Here is a 22,114-nt window from a genome sequence, read left to right on the forward strand (position 1 = left end):
TCTTCCCCCCCCAACATGGTACCTCCCGTCTCCCCCCGCCTCAATGGTTCCGCCCTACGGCCACGCCCCCTTCCCTTCTAACCAAGCAGCGCTCGCTATGGGCGTAACCAGCGCGCGGCGGGGGGGCGTGGTTTAGAGTGGGCGTGGCCAAAGCGGCGGCGGCTGCGGCGGACGAAGGTGGAAGGGGGGGGAGGCGCCACGTGGGGTCGCGGGGGGGTTCAGGGGAGGGGTTTGGGGGGACGGTGTTGATATGGGGGGGGCTATGGGGGTGGGGTGGGGTTTAGTGGGGGGGTTTGGGGGTTCCTGGACCCTTTGGGGGGGGGAATATGGGGTTTGAGGGGGGGTCTATGGGGGTTTGGGGGGTCCTGGGGGGGTATTATGGGGTTTGGGGGGACATTTGGGGGGGGGGGTTTGATATGGGGGGGCTATGGGGGTGGGGGGGGTTTAGTGGGGGGGTTTGGGGGTTCCTGGACACTTTGGGGGGGGGAATATGGGGTTTGAGGGGGGGTCCATGGGGGTTTGGGGGGTCCTGGGGGGTTGTTATGGGGTTTGGGGGGACATTTGGGGGGGGGGCTGATATAGGGGGGCTATGGGGGTGGGGGGGGTTTAGTGGGGGGGTTTGGGGGTTCCTGGACACTTTGGGGGGGAATATGGGGTTTGAGGGGGGGTCCTGGGGGGTATTATGGGGTTTGGGGGAGACATTTGGGTGTGGGGGGGTTGATATAGGGGGGGGCTATGGGGGTGGGGGGGGTTAGTGGGGGGGTTTGGGGGTCCTGGACACTTTGGGGGGGGGAATATGGGGTTTGAGGGGGGGTCCATGGGGGTTTGGGGGTCTTGGGGGGGTGTTATGGGGTTTGGGGGGTCATTTGGGGGGCGGTTGTTGATATGGGGGGGCTATGGGGGTGGGGGTGGGGTTTATTGGGGGGGTTTGGGGGGTCCTGGACACTTTGGGGGGGGGAATATGGGGTTTGAGGGGGGGTCCATGGGGGTTTGGGGGGTCCTGGTGGGGGCTATGGGGTTTGGGGGGGCACTTGGGGGGCACTGAGGTTACCCCAATCCCTGTTCCCCCCTTCCAGGTGGATGGAGCCCCAGGAGGCCCCGCCCTTCTCTGGCTCAGACCACGCCCCCTCAGCCTCAGACCACGCCTTCTGCGGGTCAGGCCACGCCCTCTCCTCCCCTGCTCCACCCCCGCGGCGCTGCTCTGGCCCCGCCCCCTGGGACTCAAGCCCTGCCCCTTGTAGCTCAGGCCACGCCCATCCCACAACAGGCCACGCCCTCTCCGGTTCTGACCACGCCCCTTCCCCTTCTGTTCCACTCCCATTGCTCCTCATGCCCTCAAGCCCCGCCCCTCCTCCAACAGGCCACGCCCCCTCCACCCCTGCACCAATCCTGCCACCCCCCTGTGGCTCAGGCCACGCCCCTCTCCGCTCTGACCACACCTACTTTAGCACAGACCACGCCTCCCTTAGCGCAAACCACGCCTCCTCCTCACCCGCTCCAATGCCGCCACTCCCCTGTGGCTCAGACCACGCCCCCTCTAGCGCAGACCACGCCCCCTCCCATTCACCGCTCCCCTGTGGCTCAGACCACGCCCCTTCTAGCGCAGACCACGCCCCCTCCTCCCATACACCAACCCTGCTGCTCCCCTCTGGCTCAGGCCACGCCCCTCACCGCTCTGACCACGCCCCCTCCTCCCATTCACCAATCCCACCCCTCCCCTGTGGCTCAGGCCACGCCCCCTCTAGCTTAGACCACGCCCCCTCCTCCCATACACCAACCCCGCTGCTCCCCTCTGGCTCAGGCCACGCCCCTCACCGCTATGACCACGCCCCCTCCTCCCATACACCACTCCCCTGTGGCTCAGGCCACGCCCCCTCCAGCGCAGACCACGCCCCCTCCTCCCATTCACCGCTCCCATGTGGCTCAGACCACGCCCCCTCCTCCCATACACCGCTCCCCTGTGGCTCAGACCACGCCCCCTCCTCCCATTCACCGCTCCCCTGTGGCTCAGACCACGCCCCCTGTAGCGCAGACCACGCCCCCTCCTCCCATTCACCGCTCCCCTGTGGCTCAGACCACGCCCCCTCCTCCCATACACCACTCCCACCGCTCCCCTGTGGCTCAGGCCACGCCCCATCCAGCGCAGACCACGCCCCCTCCTCCCATTCACCGCTCCCCTGTGGCTCAGACCACGCCCCCTCCTCCCCGGCCCCAACGCCGCCGCTCCCCCTGGGCGGCCGCAGCCCCGCCCCTCGTTGCCGTAGCCCCGCCCCCTGGGCGGTGCCTTGGCCTCGCGCTCCGGTGCCGGTGCTGTGGGCGGTGGCGGCGCCGCTGTGGGACCGCCGGGAAGCGCAGCGGCTCCTGCGGGATTTGAACCGGGTCCGACCGCTGCCCCGACTGCCCCACATCAAACGGCTGAGGGGGGGACCCGGGGGGGCCGCGGTGCTGCTCTGCCTCCGGAGCCACATCCGGGGTACGGGGGGGGGGATAGGGGGGGATATGGGGGGATATAAGGGGATATTAGGGGGATATGAGGGGATATGGGGGGATATAAGGGGATATGGGGGGGATATAAGGGGATATAGGGGGATATGGGGGGATATTGGGGGGTTATAGGGGGGTATGGGGGGGATATAAGGGGATATTGGGGGGAATAGGGGGATATAGGGGGATATAAGGGGATATTGGGGGGAATAGGGGGATATAAGGGGATATTGGGGGGGATATAGGGGGGATATGGGGCAGAATGTGGGGATATAGGGAGGATATGGGGGGATATGGGGGGGATATAAGGGGATATTGGGGGGATATAAGGGGATATAGGGGGGATATGGGGGAGAATGGGGGGATATAGGGGGAATATGGGGGGTATAGGGGGATATGGGGGGATATAGGGGTGATATGGGGGAATATAGGGGGGGATATAGGGGGATATGGGGGGTATGGGGGGGATATAAGGGGATATTGGGGGGATATAGGGGGATATGGGGGAATATAGGGGGGATATAGGGGGGATATAGGGGGATATGGGGGGTTATAGGGGGGATATTGGGGGGATATAGGGGGTATATGGGGGGGTATAGGGGATATGGGAGAGAATGGGGTGATATGGGGGGATATTGGGGGGTTATAGGGGGGTATGGGGGGGATATAAGGGGATATTGGGGGGGATATAGGGGGGATATGGGGATATGGGGGGGATATAGGGGGATATGGGGGGGATAGAAGGGGATATGGGGGGGATATAGGGGGGATATGATGGGGATATGGGGGGATATGGGGGAATATGGGGGGGATATAGGGGGATATGGGGGACATAGGGGGATATGGGGGGGATATAGGGGAGAATGGGGGGGATATGGGGGGGATATAAGGGGATATAGGGGGGATATGGGGGAGAATGGGGGGATATAGGGGGAATATGGGGGGATATGGGGGGAGAATGGGGGGATATGGGGGGATATAAGGGGATATTGGGGGGATATAAGGGGATATAGGGGGATATGGGGGAGAATGGGGGATATAGGGGGAATATAGGGGGGTATGGGGGGGATATGGGGAATAGAGGGGAGATATGGGGGGGATATGGGGGGGATATAGGGGGAATGGGGGATACTGGGAGGACACTGGGGGTTACTGGGAGCACTGGGAGCTCATCCCGTTGTTACCCACCAGACCTTGAAGCCGCAGCAGGAGCCGGAACTGGGAGCACTGGGAGCACTGGGAGCACTGGGAATGGCGACTCCGGGGTCACTGAGGCCACCAGGACTGGAGATACTGGGGCCACCCCTGGTCCCACCATGGATACTGGGGTTACTGGGCTTACTGGTGCCCCCACTGTGGTCAAGATGGGCACTGGGGACACCGGAGACCCCATAACTGGTGGTGAAACCACCGTGACCACCAAAGGCACTGGAGATACTGATGCCACCACTGGTCCCACCATGGATACTGGGGTTACTGGGCTTACTGGTGACCCCACTGTGGTCAAGATGGGCACTGGGGACACCGGAGACCCCATAACTGGTGGTGTCCCCACTGTGACCACCAAAGGCACTGGAGATACTGGGGCCACCGCTGGTCCCACCATGGATACTGGGGTTACTGGGCTTACTGGTGACCCCACTATGGTCAAGATGGACTCTGGGGACACCGCAGACCCCATAACTGGTGGTGAAACCACTATAACCACCAAAGGCACTGGAGATACTGGGGCCACCGCTGGTGCCACCATGGATACTGGGGTTACTGGGCTTACTGGTGCCCCCACTATGGTCAAGATGGACACTGGGGACACCGGAGACCCCATAACTGGTGGTGCCCCCCCAGTGCCCCCCCCGCAGCCCCTCCCACCGCTGGAGGTCCTCCTGGGCCCGGAGGTGTCCCCTCACGGCCTGGGTCCGCCATTCCTGGTGGCGTTGCCGGGCCGAGTGCCGTCACCGGGAGCCGAGACGGCGTCGGCGTTGTCCATGGGGCTTTGGCCGTGGGTGACCCGCGGTGGTACCCCCCAAGAGTCGTCGACGACGCCGTTGAGTCCCGAGGAGGTAGAAGAAGCGTCCGCCATGATGGCGCTGGCGGTGGAGGCGGCGCGGCGAGGGGCGCGGCGGGGGATGGTGCCGGTGGGCGCCGTGGTGGTGGAACGGCGGACGCGGAAGGTTCTGGCGGTGGCCTACGACCAACGGAGGGGGAGGAACCCATTGGCCCACGCCGTCATGGCCGCCTTGGAGATGGTGGCCCAAGGGCAGAGAGAGGCCGGGGGGAGGTTGGGCCACCAGGGTGGTCTTGGTTGTGGCCATGAAGATGGCGTTGGCCATGGAGGTGTTGACCATGAAGACACCGTTGACCATGAAGACGTCGACCATGACATCTCCATTGGTCTCAGTGTTGACCATGAAGACACCGTTGACCATGAAGACGTTGACTATGGTGTCTCCATGGACGCTGATGTTGACCACGTTGACCCTATTGACCACAATGGTCCTCTTGGCCATGAAGACGTTGACCATAGTGCCTCCATTGGTCTCAGCGTTGACCTTGAAGACACTGTTGACCATGAAGACATTGACTATGGAGCCTCCATTGACCACGAAGCCACCATTGACCATGAAGACGTCCACCACAACGCCTCCATTGACCACGAAGCCCATGAAAACGTCCACCATGGCATCTCCATTGGCCTCAGCGTTGACCTTGAAGACACCATTGACCACGAAGACGTCCACCATGGAGCCTCCATTGACCATGAAGCCACCATTGACCATGAAGACATTGACCATAGTGCCTCCATTGACCACGAAGCCACCATTGACCATGAAGACATCCACCATGGTGTCTCCATTGGTCTCAGCGTTGACCTTGAAGACACCATTGACCACGAAGACATTGACCATGGAGCCTCCATTGACCATGAAGCCACCATTGACCCCGAAGACGTCCACCACGGCGCCTCCATTGACCACGAAGCCACCATTGACCATGAAGACATTGACCATAGTGCCTCCATTGACCATGAAGCCACCATTGACCACAAAGACATTGACCATGGAGCCACCATTGACCATGAAGACATCCACCATGGCGCCTCCATTGACCATGAAGCCACCATTGACCATGAAGACATTGACCATAGTGCCTCCATTGACCACGAAGACATCCACCATGGCACCTCCATTGACCATGAAGACCATGAAAACGTCCACCATGGCATCTCCATTGGTCTCAGCGTTGACCATGAAGCCACCATTGACCATGAAGACATCCACCACGGCGCCTCCATTGACCACGAAGCCACCATTGACCCCGAAGACGTCAACCATGGCATCTCCATTGGCCTCAGTGTTGACCTTGAAGCCACCATTGACCATGAAGACATCGACCATGGAGCCTCCATTGACCATGAAGCCACCATTGACCATGAAGACGTCCACCATGGAGCCTCCATTGACCATGAAGACGTCAACCATGGAGCCTCCATTGACCACGAAGCCACCATTGACCATGAAGACATCCACCATGGCATCTCCATTGGCCTCAGCGTTGACCTTGAAGCCACCATTGACCATGAAGACATTGACCATAGTGCCTCCATTGGTCTCAGCGTTGACCTTGAAGCCACCATTGACCATGAAGACCTCCACCACGGAGCCTCCATTGACCACGAAGCCACCATTGACCACAAAGACGTCCACCACAACACCTCCATTGATCCCGAAGATGTCGACCATGGAGCCTCCATTGACCACAAAGCCACCATTGACCCCAAAGACGTCCACCACGGCGCCTCCATTGACCACAAAGCCACCATTGACCATGAAGACGTCCACCACGGAGCCTCCATTGACCACGAAGCCACCATTGACCATGAAGACGTCCACCACGGAGCCTCCATTGACCACGAAGCCACCATTGACCACGAAGACATCCACCATGGAGCCTCCATTGACCTCGGCGTTGACCTTGAAGCCACCATTGACCATGAAAACATTGACCATGGAGCCTCCATTGACCACAAAGACACCATTGACCATGAAAACATCGACCATGGCATCTCCATTGGCCTCAGCGTTGACCTTGAAGCCACCATTGACCACGAAGACATCCACCATAGTGCCTCCATTGACCATGAAGACATTGACTATGGAGCCTCCATTGACCACGAAGCCACCATTGACCATGAAGACCTCCACCATGGAGCCTCCATTGACCCCGAAGACGTCAACCACGGAGCCTCCATTGACCATGAAGCCACCATTGACCATGAAGACATTGACCATAGTGCCTCCATTGGTCTCAGCGTTGACCTTGAAGCCACCATTGACCATGAAGACATTGACCATGGAGCCTCAATTGACCACGAAGCCTCCATTGACCATGAAGACATTGACCATAGTGCCTCCATTGACCATGAAGCCACCATTGACCATGAAGACATTGACCATGGAGCCTCCATTGACCACGAAGCCACCATTGACCATGAAGACATCCACCATGGAGCCTCCATTGGTCTCAGCGTTGACCATGAAGCCACCATTGACCACAAAGACGTCCACCACGGAGCCTCCATTGACCACAAAGCCACCATTGACCATGAAGACATCCACCATGAAGCCTCCATTGCCCATGAAACCCTCAAAACCGTCCCCCGTAGTGCCTCGGTGTCCCCCGGCGATGCCCCCCATGACCCTATGGACCCCCTCCATGATGTCCCACCACCTCCACCACCCGCGGTGGTGTCCCCGTACCTCCTGCGGGGCTGTGACGTCTACGTCACGCGGGAGCCGTGCGCGCTCTGCGCGATGGCGCTGCTCCACAGCCGCGTCGGCCGCGTCCTCTTCGGCGTCGCCGCCCCCCACGGCGCCGTCGCCACCCGCTACGGCCTCCACGGCCGACGGCCACTCAACCACCGCTACCGCGCCTACGGCGGCGTCGCCCCGGCAGCCTGCGCCCCACTGGGGGACGGGGAACTGGAATAAACTGGGAGAGCACTGGGAGAGAACTGGGAGAGAACTGGGAGAGAACTGGGAGGGACTATGGGGCAATGGGAGGCACTGGGAGGGACTATGAGGCACTGGGAGGCAATGGGAAGGCACTGGGAGAGCACTGGGAGGGACTATGGGGCACTGGGAGGGCACTGGGAGGCACTGGGAGGGCACTGGGAGGGACTATGGGGTACTGGGAGGGACTGGGGGGGACTGGGAGGGCAATGGGAGGCACTGGAGGGGACTGGGAGGGCACTGGGAGGGACTATGGGGTATTGGGAGGGACTGGGAGGCACTGGGAGGGCATTGGGAGGGCACTGGGAGGCATTGGGAAGCAATGGGAGGGACTATGGGGTACTGGGAGGGACTGGGAGGGCACTGGGAGGGACTATGGGGCACTGGGAGGGGACTGAGAGGGACTATGGGGTACTGGGAGGCACTGGGAGGGCACTGGGAGGGCACTGGGAGGGACTATGGGGTACTGGGAGGGACTGGGAGGGCATTGGGAGGGACTATGGGGCAACGGGAGGCACTGGGAGGGACTGGGAGGGGACTGGGAGGGACTATGGGGCATTGGGAGGCACTGGGAGGGCACTGGGAGGGCATTGGGAGGGCACTGGGAGGGACTATGGGGCACTGGGAGGGCACTGGGAGGGACTATGGGGCACTGGGAGGGCATTGGGAGGGCACTGGGAGGCACTGGGAGGGACTGGGAGGGGACTGGGAGGGACTATGGGGCATTGGGAGGCACTGGGAGGGCACTGGGAGGCACTGGGAGGGACTATGGGGCACTGGGAGGCACTGGGGGGGACTGGGAGGGCATTGGGAGGGACTGGGAGAGCACTGAGGGGCACTGGGAGGGCACTGGGAGGCACTGGGAGGGACTATGGGGCACTGGGAGGGCAATGGGAGGCACTGGAGGGGACTGGGAGACCATTGGGAGGGACTGTGGGGCACTGGGAGGGCACTGGGGGGGACTGGGAGGGCACTGGGAGGGACTATGGGGTATTGGGAGGGACTGGGAGGCACTGGGAGGGCATTGGGAGGGACTGGGAGGGCACTGGGAGGGACTATGGGGCACTGGGAGGCATTGGGAGGGACTGGGAGGGCAATGGGAGGCACTGGAGGGGACTGGGAGACCATTGGGAGGGACTATGGGGCACTGGGAGGGCACTGGGAGGGACTATGGGGCACTGGGAGGCACTGGGAGGGACTGGGAGGGCACTGGGAAGCACTGGGAGGGCATTGGGAGGGCACTGGGAGCACCTATTTCTCTCCCCCCCCTCCTCGGACCGAACCATTCCGCGCGGGGAGGGGGAGACCCGGACTCGCCCATTGACCCTAATGGGGGGGGGCGACCGCTTCCATTGATCTCAATGGAGGGGCGGACGGTTCCATTGATTTCAATGGAGGGGCGGACGGTTCCATTGACCCCAATGGAGGGGCGGACGGTTCCATTGACCTCAATGGAGGGGCGGACGGTTCCATTGACTTTAATGGGGATTGGGGGGGGGAAGGCGACCCGGACGGTTCCATTGACTTTAATGGGGGGGTTATTCCCTTTTTTCCCCTTCTTTTTCTTCTCGGGGGGGTTCTCGATGGTTCCATTTCATCTCGGGGGGGTTCATAATGTTGTTTTCATGGGTTTAGAGAGGTCTCGATGGGTGTCTGTCTGTCCGTCCACCACTTCAGACGTAGGCGTTGAGGCCGTAGCCCCCCCCCAGACTGGCAGTGGAAGCGGCCGCGGGGCGGGGGGGGGAGGGAGCCTGGGGGGGCCTAAAAAAGGGGGTTTGGGGGTTCAAGGAGGGGTTTGGGGGGGTCTCATGGGGGGTTTTGGGGTTCCAGGAGGGGTTTGGAGGGGTCTCATGGGGGGTTTGGGGGTTCAAGGGGGGGTTTGGAGGGGTCTCATGGGGGGTTTGGGGTTCAAGGGGGGGTTTGGGGGGGTCTCATGGGGGGTTTTGGGGTTCAAGGAGGGGTTTGGGGGGGTCTCATGGGGGGTTTTGGGGTTCCAGGGGGGGTTTGGGGGGGTCTCATGGGGGGGTTTGGGGTTCCAGGGGGGGTTTGGGGGGGTCTCATGGGGCGTTTTGGGGTTCAAGGAGGGGTTTGGGGGGGTCTCATGGGGGGTTTTGGGGTTCAAGGAGGGGTTTGGGGGGGGTCTCATGGGGGGTTTTGGGGTTCCAGGAGGGGTTTGGGGGGGGGTCTCATGGGGGGGTTTGGGGTTCCAGGAGGGGTTTGGGGGGGTCTCATGGGGGGTTTTGGGGTTCCAGGGGGGGTTTGGGGGGGTCTCATGGGGGGTTTTGGGGTTCCAGGGGGGGTTTGGGGGGGTCTCATGGGGGGTTTTGGGGTTCAGGGAGGGGTTTGGGGGGGTCTCATGGGGGGTTTTGGGGTTCCAAGGGGGGTTTTGGGGTTCCAGGAGGGGTTTGGGGGGGTCTCATGGGGGGTTTTGGGGTTCCAGGGGGGGTTTGGGGGGGTCTCATGGGGGGTTTTGGGGTCCAAGGAGGGGTTTGGGGGGGTCTCATGGGGGGTTTTGGGGTTCCAAGGGGGGTTTTGGGGTTCCAGGAGGGGTTTGGGGGGGTCTCATGGGGGGTTTTAGGGTTCCAGGGGGGGTTTAGAGGGGTCTCATGGGGGGTTTTGGGGTTCCAGGAGGGGTTTGGGAGGGTCTCATGGGGGGTTTTGGGGTTCCAGGAGGGGTTTGGGGGGGTCTCATGGGGGTTTTGGGGTTCCAGGAGGGGTTTGGGGGGGTCTTATGGGGGGGTTTGGGGTTCCAGGAGGGGTTTTGGGGTTCCAGGTGGGGTTTGGGGGGGTCTCATGGGGGGTTTTGGGGTTCCAGGAGGGGTTTGGGGGGGTCTCATGGGGGGTTTTGGGGTTCCAGGAGGGGTTTGGGGGGGTCTCATGGGGGGTTTTGGGGTTCAAGGGGGGGTTTGGGGGGGTCTCATGGGGGGTTTTGGGGTTCAAGGAGGGGTTTGGGAGGGGTTCATGGGGGGTTTTGGGGTTCCAGGGTGGGTTTGGGGGGGTCTCATGGGGGGGTTTTGGGGTTCCAGGAGGGGTTTGGGGGATCTCATGGGGGGTTTTGGGGTTCCAGGAGGGGTTTGGGGGGGTCTCATGGGGGGTTTTGGGGTTCCAGGAGGGGTTTGGGGGGGTCTCATGGGGGGTTTTGAGGTTCCAGGAGGGGTTTGGGAGGGTCTCATGGGGGGTTTTGGGGTTCCAGGGGGGGGTTTGGGGGGGTCTCATGGGGGGTTTTGGGGTTCCAGGGGAGGTTTGGGGGGGTCTCATGGGGGGTTTTGGGGTTCCATGGGGGGTTTGGGAGGGGTTCATGGGAGGTTTTGGGGTTCAAGGAGGGGTTTTGGGGTTCCAGGGGGGGTTTGGGAGGGGTTCATGGGGGGTTTTGGGGTTCCAGGAGGGGTTTGGGGGGGTCTCATGAGGGGTTTTGGGGTTCCAGGGGGGGTTTGGGGGGGTCTCATGGGGGGTTTTGGGGTTCCAGGAGGGGTTTGGGGGGGTCTCATGGGGGGTTTTGGGGTTCAAGGGGGGGGGTTTGGGGGGGGTCTCATGGGGGGTTTTGGGGTTCAAGGAGGGGTTTGGGAAGGGTTCATGGGGGGTTTTGGGGTTCCAGGGTGGGTTTGGGGGGGTCTCATGGGGGGGTTTTGGGGTTCCAGGAGGGGTTTGGGGGGGTCTCATGGGGGTTTTGGGGTTCCAGGAGGGGTTTGGGGGGGTCTCATGGGGGGTTTTGGGGTTCCAGGAGGGGTTTGGGGGGGTCTCATGGGGGGTTTTGGGGTTCAAGGGGGGGTTTGGGGGGGTCTCATGGGGGGTTTTGGGGTTCAAGGAGGGGTTTGGGGGGGTCTCATGGGGGGGTTTGGGGTTCCAGGAGGGGTTTTGGGGTTCCAGGTGGGGTTTGGGGGGGTCTCATGGGGGGTTTTGGGGTTCCAGAAGGGGGTTTGGGGGGGTCTCATGGGGGGTTTTGGGGTTCCAGGAGGGGTTTTGGGGTTCCAGGGGGGGTTTGGGGGGGTCTCATGGGGGGTTTTGGGGTTCCAGGAGGGGTTTTGGGGGTTCAGAGGGCGGTTTTGGGGTTCAAGGGGGGGGTTATGGGTTTCAGGGGCGATTTCGGGGTTCAGGGATGGTTTAGGGGTTCAAAGGGGTTGTTTTGGGGTTCAGGGGCTGTTTTGGGGGTTCGGGGGCGATTTTGGGGTTCAGGGATGATTTTGGGGTTCAGGGGCTGTTTTGGGGTTCAGGGGTTGTTTTGGGGTTCAAGGGGGGGTTATGGGGTTCAGGGATGGTTTTGGGGTTCAAAGGAGTTGTTTTGGGGTTCAGGGGTTGTTTTGGGGTTCGGGGATGATTTTGGGGTTCGGGGGCTGTATTGGGGTTCAAGGGGGGGTTATGGGTTTCAGGGGCGATTTGGGGGTTCAGGGGTTCTTTTGGGGTTCAGGGGAGGGTTATGGGGTCCAGAGGAGGGTTTTTGGGGTTCAGAGGGTGATTTTGGGGTTCAGGGGCTGTTTTCGGGGCTCACCGCGTCGTTCGGGTCCCCCCCAGCAGCGTCGCCCCCCCCGCGGCCATGGCCCCCCCCCCCCCCGCGGCCAAAAGCACCCCCGGACCGGGCTCGAACCGGGGGGGGGGGGGGACAGGGGGGGGTCAGTGCACCCCAAAACCCCACACACACCCCCCGGACCCCCAACTGCCCCCCAAGTGCCCCCCCAACCTCACAGCCCCCCCAAACCCCCATGTCCTGACCCCCAAGTGACCCCCAAGTGCCCCCCAACCTCACAGCCCCCCCAAACCCCCATGTCCTGACCCCCAAGTGCCCCCCAAGTGACCCCCAAGTGACCCCCAACCTCACAGCCCCCCCAAACCCCCATGTCCTGACCCCCAAGTGCCCCCCAAGTGCCCCCCAACCTCACAGCCCCCCCAAACCCCCATGTCCTGACCCCCAAGTGCCCCCTAAGTGCCCCCCAAGTGCCCCCCAACCTCACAGCCCCCCCAAACCCCCATGTCCTGACCCCCAAGTGCCCCCCAAGTGCCCCCCAACCTCACAGCCCCCCCATAACCCCCATGTCCTGACCCCCAAGTGCCCCCCAAGTGCCCCCCAACCTCACAGCCCCCCCAAACCCCCATGTCCTGACCCCCAAGTGCCCCCCAAGTGCCCCCCAACTTCACAGCCCCCCCAAACCCCCATGTCCTGACCCCCAAGTGCCCCCCAAGTGCCCCCCAACCTCACAGCCCCCCCATAACCCCCATGTCCTGACCCCTAAGTGCCCCCCAAGTGACCCCCAAGTGCCCCCCAACCTCACAGCCCCCCCAAACCCCCATGTCCTGACCCCCAAGTGCCCCCCAAGTGCCCCCCAACCTCACAGCCCCCCCATAACCCCCATGTCCTGACCCCCAAGTGCCCCCCAAGTGCCCCCCAACCTCACAGCCCCCCCAAACCCCCATGTCCTGACCCCCAAGTGCCCCCCAAGTGCCCCCCAAGTGCCCCCCAACCTCACAGCCCCCCCATAACCCCCATGTCCTGACCCCCAAGTGACCCCCAAGTGCCCCCTAAGTGCCCCCCAAGTGCCCCCCAACCTCACAGCCCCCCCAAACCCCCATGTCCTGACCCCCAAGTGACCCCCAAGTGCCCCCCAACCTCACAGCCCCCCCAAACCCCTATGTCCTGACCCCCAAGTGCCCCCCAAGTGCCCCCCAACCTCACAGCCCCCCCATAACCCCCATGTCCTGACCCCCAAGTGACCCCCAAGTGCCCCCTAAGTGCCCCCCAAGTGCCCCCCAACCTCACAGCCCCCCCAAACCCCCATGTCCTGACCCCCAAGTGACCCCCAAGTGCCCCCCAACCTCACAGCCCCCCCATAACCCCCATGTCCTGACCCCCAAGTGCCCCCCAAGTGCCCCCCAAGTGCCCCCACCGGGCCCCCCCATGATTGGGGTCAAAGAACTCCTGCGTGACGGCCGCTCCGAACCAGGCGGCAGCGATGGCGGCACAAACACCTGTGGGGCAGCCCCATAGATCGACCCATAGGGACCCATAGAGCCCATAGGGACCCATAGGGACCCATAGAGAACCATAGAGAACCATAGAGACCCATAGAGACCCCCAGAGACCATAGAGACCCATAGAGACCCATAGAGACCATAGAGACCCATAGAGACCCATAGGGACCCATAGAGAATCATAGAGACCCATAGTGACCCATAGAGACCCATAGAGACCATAGAGACTCATAGAAACCCATAGTGACCCATGGAGACCCATAGAGACCCGCAGAGACCATAGAGACCCATAGAGACCCATAGTGACCCATAGTGACCCATAGAGACCCATAGAGACTCATAGAAACCCATAGTGACCCATGGAGACCCATAGAGACCCGCAGAGACCATAGAGACCCATAGAGACCCATAGTGACCCATAGTGACCCATGGAGACCCATAGAGACCATAGAGACCCATTGAGAGCCATAGGGACTCATAGGGAACATAGAGCTCACAGAGCCCCATAGTAACCCCATAGTGACCCTTGGAGACCCATAGTGACCCATAGTGACCCATAGAGACCCACAGAGACCCATAGTGACCCATAGAGCCCATAGGGACCCATAGGGACCCATAGAGACCCATAGAGACCCACAGAGGCCCATAGAGACCCATAGAGACCCATAGAGACCCACAGAGGCCCGTAGAGACCCATAGAGCCCATAGGGACCCATAGAGGCCCATAGAGACCATAGAGACCCACAGAGACCCATAGAGACACAGAGAACATAGAGACCACAGGGACCCATAGAGACCCATAGAGACCATAGAGACCCATAGAGACCACAGAGACCCATAGGGACCCATAGAGACCCATAGAGACCATAGAGACCCATTGAGAGCTATAGGGACTCATAGGGACCTATAGAGCCCACAGAGCCCCATAGTAACCCCATAGTGACCCATGGAGACCCATAGAGACCCATAGTGACCCATAGAGACCCACAGAGAACATAGAGACCCATAGAGACCATAGAGACCCATAGTGACCCACAGGGACCATAGAGACTCATAGAAACCCATAGTGACCCATGGAGACCCATAGAGACCCCCAGAGACCATAGAGACCCATAGAGACCCATAGAGACCATAGAGACCCATAGAGACCCATAGAGACCCCCAGAGACCATAGAGACTCATAGAGACCCATACAGACCCATAGAGACCCACAGAGACTGTAGGGACCCATAGTGACCTATAGAGACCCATAGAGCCCCACAGGGACCATAGAGACCCATAGAGACCCATAGGGACCTATAGAGATCCATTGAAAACAGAGACCAATAGAGACCCATAGTGACCCACAGGGCCACACAGAGCCCCATAGCGACCCATGGAGACCCATAGAGACCTATAGGGGCCCACAGAGACCCACAGAGACCATAGAGACCCATAGAGACCCATAGAGACCATAGAGACCCATAGAGAACCATAGAGACCATAGAGACCCATAGAGACCCATAGAGACCCCATAGAGACCCACAGAGACTGTAGGGACCCATAGTGACCCCATAGAGACCCACAGAGACTGTAGGGACCCATAGTGACCTATAGAGACCCACAGAGACTGTAGGGACCCATAGTGACCTATAGAGACCCACAGAGACTGTAGGGACCCATAGTGACCTATAGAGACCCATAGAGCCCCACAGAGCCCCACAGGGACCATAGACACCCATAGAGACCCATAGGGACCTATAGAGATCCATTGAAAACAGAGACCAATAGAGACCCACAGGGCCACACAGAGCCCCATAGCGACCCATGGAGACCCATAAAGACCTATAGGGGCCCATAGAGACCCACAGAGACCATAGAGACCCATAGAGACCCATAGAGAGCCATAGAGACCCATAGGGACCCATAGAGACCCATAGAGACCCATAGAGACCCATAGAGACCCATAGGGACCAATAGAGACCCATAGAAAACAGAGACCAATAGAGACCAATAGAGACCAATAGAGACCCATAGAGACCCACAGCTGCCCCATAGCTGCCCCATAGGTGCCCCACAGCCCCCCCGTACCCGCCAGCAGCAGCAGGGTCCCCGCTGTCACCCGCAGGCGCCTCTGTGTCCCCGCGGCCCCCAAAGCCACCCCCGCGGTCCCCAAAACGGCGGCTGTGACGGCGAGAGCCCGAGAGCCCTGCAGGTACCCTGCGGAGAGGGGGGGACAGTGTGGGGGACCCCCGGGTACCCCCATATCCCACCCTGTGTCCCCCATATCCCCATATCCCCCCCATATCCCCCATATCCCCATATCCCCCATATCCCCCATATCCCCATATCCCCATATCCCCCATATCCCCCATATCCCCCATATCCCCATATCCCCCATATCCCCCATATCCCCCATATCCCCATATCCCCATATCCCCCATATCCCCCATATCCCCATATCCCCATATCCCCCATATCCCCATATCCCCCATATCCCCCATATCCCCATATCCCCCATATCCCCATATCCCCCATATCCCCCATATCCCCATATCCCCATATCCCCCATATCCCCATATCCCCATATCCCCATATCCCCATATCCCCATATCCCCCATATCCCCATATCCCCATATCCCCCATATCCCCCATATCCCCATATCCCCCATATCCCCATATCCCCATATCCCCCATATCCCCATATCCCCATATCCCCCATATCCCCCATATCCCCCATATCCCCATATCCCCATATCCCCATATCCCCCATATCCCCATATCCCCATATCCCCCATATCCCCATATCCCCATATCCCCCATATCCCCCATATCCCCATATCCCCCATATCCCCATATCCCCCATATCCCCCATATCCCCATATCCCCATATCCCCCATATCCCCATATCCCCATATCCCCCATATCCCCCATATCCCCATATCCCCCATATCCCCCATATCCCCATATCCCCCATATCCCCCATATCCCCATATCCCCCATATCCCCATATCCCCATATCCCCCATATCCCCATATCCCCATATCCCCCATATCCCCATATCCCCATATCCCCATATCCCCATATCCCCCATATCCCCATATCCCCATATCCCCCATATCCCCATATCCCCCATATCCCCATATCCCCATATCCCCATATCCCCCATATCCCCATATCCCCATATCCCCATATCCCCATATCCCCATATCCCCCATATCCCCATATCCCCATATCCCCATATCCCCATATCCCCATATCCCCATATCCCCATATCCCCCATATCCCCATATCCCCATATCCCCATATCCCCATATCCCCATATCCCCATATCCCCATATCCCCATATCCCCATATCCCCATATCCCCCATATCCCCCATATCCCCCATATCCCCATATCCCCATATCCCCATATCCCCCATATCCCCCATATCCCCCATATCCCCATATCCCCCATATCCCCCATATCCCCATATCCCCCATATCCCCATATCCCCCATATCCCCATATCCCCATATCCCCCATATCCCCATATCCCCCATATCCCCATATCCCCATATCCCCATATCCCCCATATCCCCCATATCCCCATATCCCCATATCCCCCATATCCCCCATATCCCCATATCCCCATATCCCCATATCCCCATATCCCCATATCCCCCATATCCCCCATATCCCCATATCCCCATATCCCCATATCCCCCATATCCCCCATATCCCCCATATCCCCATATCCCCCATATCCCCCATATCCCCCATATCCCCCATATCCCCATATCCCCATATCCCCATATCCCCCATATCCCCCATATCCCCATATCCCCATATCCCCATATCCCCATATCCCCCATATCCCCCATATCCCCATATCCCCCATATCCCCATATCCCCCATATCCCCCATATCCCCATATCCCCATATCCCCCATATCCCCATATCCCCATATCCCCATATCCCCATATCCCCATATCCCCCATATCCCCCATATCCCCATATCCCCATATCCCCCATATCCCCCATATCCCCATATCCCCATATCCCCCATATCCCCCATATCCCCATATCCCCATATCCCCCATATCCCCATATCCCCATATCCCCATATCCCCATATCCCCCATATCCCCCATATCCCCCATATCCCCCATATCCCCATATCCCCCATATCCCCATATCCCCATATCCCCCATATCCCCCATATCCCCATATCCCCCATATCCCCATATCCCCATATCCCCCATATCCCCATATCCCCCATATCCCCATATCCCCATATCCCCCATATCCCCATATCCCCATATCCCCCATATCCCCATATCCCCCATATCCCCCATATCCCCATATCCCCATATCCCCCATATCCCCCATATCCCCCATATCCCCATATCCCCATATCCCCCATATCCCCCATATCCCCATATCCCCCATATCCCCATATCCCCATATCCCCCATATCCCCCATATCCCCATATCCCCATATCCCCCATATCCCCCATATCCCCATATCCCCATATCCCCCATATCCCCCATATCCCCCATATCCCCATATCCCCATATCCCCCATATCCCCCATATCCCCATATCCCCCATATCCCCATATCCCCATATCCCCCATATCCCCATATCCCCATATCCCCATATCCCCCATATCCCCCATATCCCCATATCCCCATATCCCCATATCCCCCATATCCCCATATCCCCATATCCCCATATCCCCCATATCCCCCATATCCCCATATCCCCATATCCCCATATCCCCCATATCCCCATATCCCCCATATCCCCATATCCCCCATATCCCCCATATCCCCCATATCCCCCATATCCCCATATCCCCATATCCCCCATATCCCCATATCCCCCCATATCCCCCATATCCCCATATCCCCATATCCCCCATATCCCCATATCCCCCATATCCCCCATATCCCCATATCCCCATATCCCCCATATCCCCCATATCCCCCATATCCCCCATATCCCCCATATCGCGATATCGCCCCTATCGCGATATGATATCGCGATATTCCCCTCACCGGGAAGGGTGATGAGGGAGATGGAGGGGACGCAGGAGGTGACTCCGGTGGCGTCGGTGACGCAGTCGGCCCAAAGCCCTCGGAGGACGGTGACGGTGGTGACGACGCTTCCGGCGGTCCCTCCGAGTCCCCACGCGGAATGGGACAATGCGGCCACCAACAAAGCCCATCCGGTGACCCCCAAAGCCACCGCCAGGGCCACCGGCCAGCTCGGAGGGGACATGGGGACAGGGATGGGGACAGGGATGGGGACAGGGATGGGGACGAGGAGGTCAAGGATGGAGATAGGGATGGGACAAGGAGGTCAAGGATGGGGACAAGGATGGGGACAACAATGGGGACAAGGAGATCAAGGATGGGACAAGGATGGGACAAGGAGGGGACAAAGAGGTCAAGGATGGGGACAAGGATGGGACAGAGAGGTCAAGGATGGGGACAGGGATGGGGACAAGGAGGTCAAGGAGGGGACAAGGAGGTCAAGGATGGGGACAAGGATGGGGACAAGGAGGTCAAGGAGGGGACAAGGAGGTCAAGGAGGGGACAAGGAGGTCAAGGATGGGGACAAGGATGGGGACAAGGAGGGGACAAGGATGGGATAAGGAGGGGACAAGGAGGTCAAGGATGGGGACAAGGATGGGGACAACGATGGGGACAACAATGGGGATGAGGAGGTCAAGGATGGGGACAAGGATGGGGACAAGGATGGGGACAAAGAGGTCAAGGATGGGGACAGGGATGGGGACAACGATGGGGACAACGATGGGACAAAGAGGTCAAGGATGGGGACAAGGATGGGACAAGGATGGGACAAGGAGGTCAAGGATGGGGACAAGGATGGGACAAGGAGGTCAAGGATGGGACAGGGATGGGGACAACGATGGGGACAACAATGGGGACAACAATGGGGACGAGGAGGTCAAGGATGGGGACAAGGAGGGGACAACAATGGGGACAACGATGGGACAAGGAGGTCAAGGATGGGGACAGGGATGGGGACAAGGAGGGGACGAGGAGGGGACACGGAGTAAGGAGGGGACGCGATGGGGACAGGGACGAGTTTGGGGTCAGGGATGGGGACAAAGGGGGACAGGGATGGGGACAGGGATGGGGACAGGAGGGGGACAGGAGGGGGACAGGGGTGGGGACAAAGGGGGGACACGAGGGGGGACAGGGATGGGGACGAGGACAAAGGGGTTGGGGACAAAGATGGGGACAGGGACAAAGTCAAGGTCAAAGGGGGGACACGAGGGGGGACAAAGACAAAGGGGACAAAGATGGGGATGGGGGGACAGGGATGGGGACAGGGACGGGGTTGGGGACAGGGACAAAGGGATGGGGACAAGGACAAAGGGGTGGGGTTGGGGACAAAGGACAAAGTCAAGGTCAAAGGGGGACACGAGGGGGGACAGCGATGGGGACAAAGGGGGGACACGAGGGTTGGGGACAGCGATGGGGATGAGGACAAAGGGGTTGGGGACAAAGATGGGGACAGGGATGGGGACAAAGGGGACAAAGATGGGGACAAGGACAAAGTCAAGGTCAAAGGGGGGCACGAGGGTTGGGGACAAAGATGGGGACAAAGATGGGGACAGGGATGGGGACAGGGACAAAGTGAAGGTCAAAGGGGGACACAAGGGGGGACAAAGATGGGGACAAAGGGGACAAAGATGGGGACGGGGGGGACGAAGGGATGGGGTTGGGGACAAGGACAAAGTCAAGGACAGAGGGGGACACGAGGGGGGACAGCGATGGGGACGAGGACGAAGGGGTTGGGGACAAAGATGGGGACAAAGATGGGGACAGGGACAAAGTCAAGGTCAAAGGGGGGACACGAGGGGGACAAAGGGGGACATGAGGGTTGGGGACAAAGATGGGGACAAAGATGGGGACAAAGATGGGGACAAGGTCAAAGTCAAGGTCAAAGGGGGACACAAAGGGGACAGCGATGGGGACAAAGGGGGGACACGAGGGTTGGGGACAAAGATGGGGACAAAGGGGACAAAGATGGGGATGGGGGGACACGAGAGGTTGGGGACAAAGATGGGGACAAAGGGGACAAAGATGGGGATGGGGGGACACGAGAGGTTGGGGACAGGGATGGGGACAAGGTCAAAGTCAAGGTCAAAGGGGGGACACGAGGGTTGGGGACAGCGATGGGGACAAAGATGGGGACGAGGGGGGGACGGGGACAAAGGGATGGGGTTGGGGACAAAGGACAAAGTCAAGGACAGAGGGGGACACAAAGGGGACAGCGATGGGGACAAAGGGGACAAAGGGGTTGGGGACAAAGATGGGGACAGGGACAAAGTGAAGGTCAAAGGAGGACAAAGGGGACAAAGATGGGGACGAGGGGGGTTGGGGACAAAGGGATGGGGTTGGGGACAAAGGACAAAGCGAAGGGCAGAGGGGGACACGAGGGTTGGGGACAGAGAAGGGGACGGAGGGGACACAGACGGTGTCGCTGCGGCGGCCGAAGGGTCCCCGAAGGCCACTGTGGAGGGGGGGGGGGAGGGGCAGGAAGGAAAGGGGGGGGCGGGGGGGGACCCACACCCCACACCCCCCCCACTGCCCCGGAGATGGGGGGGGAATGGGGGGCAGAGGGGCCGCTATGGGGCAGAGGGGCCGCTATGGGGCAGAGAATCAGTGGGGCAGAGGGGTCGCTATGGGGCAGAGGGGCCGCTATGGGGCAGAGAATCAGTGGGGCAGAGGGGCCGCTATGGGGCAGAGGGGCCGCTATGGGGCAGCGAATCAGTGGGGCAGAGGGGTCGCTATGGGGCAGAGAATCAGTGGGGCAGAGGGGTCGCTATGGGGCAGAGGGGCCGCTATGGGGCAGAGAATCAGTGGGGCAGAGGGGTCGCTATGGGGCAGAGGGGCCGCTATGGGGCAGAGGGGCAGCAATGGGGCGGAGACTCAGTGGGGCCGAGGGGCCGCTATGGGGCAGAGACTCAGTGGTGCGGAGGGGCCGCTATGGGGCAGAGACTCAGTGGGGCAGAGGGGGCGCTATGGGGCAGAGGGGCCGCTATGGGGCAGAGACTCAGTGGGGCAGAGGGGCCGCTATGGGGCAGAGAATCAGTGGGGCAGAGGGGCCGCTATGGGGCAGAGAATCAGTGGGGCAGAGGGGTCGCTATGGGGCAGAGAGGTCGCTATGGGGCAGAGAATCAGTGGGGCAGAGGGGCCGCTATGGGGCAGAGAATCAGTGGGGCAGAGGGGTCGCTATGGGGCAGAGGAGTCGCTATGGGGCAGAGACTCAGTGGGGCAGAGGGGCCGCTATGGGGCAGAGAATCAGTGGGGCAGAGGGGCCGCTATGGGGCAGAAGAGCCGCTATGGGGCAGAGACTCAGTGGGGCAGAGGGGCCGCTATGGGGCAGAGGAGTCGCTATGGGGCAGAGAATCAGTGGGGCAGAGGGGTCGCTATGGGGCAGAGAATCAGTGGGGCGGAGGGGCCGCTATGGGGCAGAGACTCAGTGGGGCAGAGGGGCCGCTATGGGGCAGAGAGGTCGCTATGGGGCAGAGAATCAGTGGGGCAGAGGGGTCGCTATGGGGCAGAAGAGCCTCTATGGGGCAGAGAATCAGTGGGGCAGAGGGGCCGCTATGGGGCAGAGGGGTCGCTATGGGGCAGAAGAGCCACTATGGGGCAGAG

General features: G+C 60.5%; 2 protein-coding genes across 3 annotated transcripts; one reads left to right on the top strand and one right to left on the bottom strand.

The window, feature by feature from the left end:
* Positions 1–1,819: 1,819 nt before the first annotated feature.
* ADAT3 (adenosine deaminase tRNA specific 3) lies at positions 1,820–7,502 on the top strand. The gene is made up of 4 exons (XM_054052694.1): positions 1,820–1,827; positions 1,881–2,473; positions 3,676–4,818; positions 4,882–7,502. The coding sequence occupies exons 1-4, from the start codon at positions 1,820–1,822 to the stop codon at positions 7,470–7,472; spliced, it is 4,335 nt and encodes a 1,444-aa protein (XP_053908669.1). The 3' UTR covers positions 7,473–7,502.
* Positions 7,503–9,079: 1,577 nt separating this feature from the next.
* LOC128850001 (claudin-15-like) lies at positions 9,080–19,656 on the bottom strand. Of its 2 annotated transcripts, XM_054052784.1 has the most exons (6): positions 19,639–19,656; positions 18,476–18,734; positions 15,525–15,653; positions 13,368–13,451; positions 11,980–12,073; positions 9,080–9,254 (listed from the first exon to the last, which is right to left on the bottom strand). In XM_054052784.1, exons 2-6 carry the CDS (start codon positions 18,696–18,698, stop codon positions 9,167–9,169), a joined length of 618 nt encoding a protein of 205 aa, XP_053908759.1. In that variant the 5' UTR covers positions 18,699–18,734; positions 19,639–19,656; the 3' UTR covers positions 9,080–9,166. The 2 variants fall into 2 exon arrangements, with proteins under 2 accessions (XP_053908759.1, XP_053908761.1); XM_054052786.1 differs by lacking the exons at positions 11,980–12,073; positions 19,639–19,656 and having other exon boundaries at positions 9,083–9,254; positions 13,370–13,451; positions 18,476–18,925.
* Between the last annotated feature and the right edge of the window lie 2,458 nt (positions 19,657–22,114).

This window comes from Cuculus canorus, chromosome 36 (assembly GCF_017976375.1).
Source record: "Cuculus canorus isolate bCucCan1 chromosome 36, bCucCan1.pri, whole genome shotgun sequence".
Classification (NCBI taxonomy): domain Eukaryota; kingdom Metazoa; phylum Chordata; class Aves; order Cuculiformes; family Cuculidae; genus Cuculus; species Cuculus canorus.

What these genes read in the sequence shown, in the direction of transcription:
- ADAT3 (XM_054052694.1), top strand. An exon ending in CCTCCGGAGCCACATCCGGG is followed by an intron (nt 2,474 to 3,675) that starts GTACGGGGGGGG and finishes GTTACCCACCAG; the next exon opens with ACCTTGAAGCCGCAGCAGGA. An exon ending in AGATGGCGTTGGCCATGGAG is followed by an intron (nt 4,819 to 4,881) that starts GTGTTGACCATG and finishes CCATTGGTCTCA; the next exon opens with GTGTTGACCATGAAGACACC.
- LOC128850001 (XM_054052784.1), bottom strand. Translation starts at nt 18,698, where the DNA reads ATGTCCCCTCCGAGCTGGCCGGTGGCCCTGGCGGTGGCTTTGGGGGTC. An exon ending in GACCCTGCTGCTGCTGGCGG is followed by an intron (nt 13,452 to 15,524) that starts GTACGGGGGGGC and finishes GCTGCCCCACAG; the next exon opens with GTGTTTGTGCCGCCATCGCT. An exon ending in CAATCATGGGGGGGCCCGGT is followed by an intron (nt 12,074 to 13,367) that starts GGGGGCACTTGG and finishes CCCCCCCCCGGT; the next exon opens with TCGAGCCCGGTCCGGGGGTG.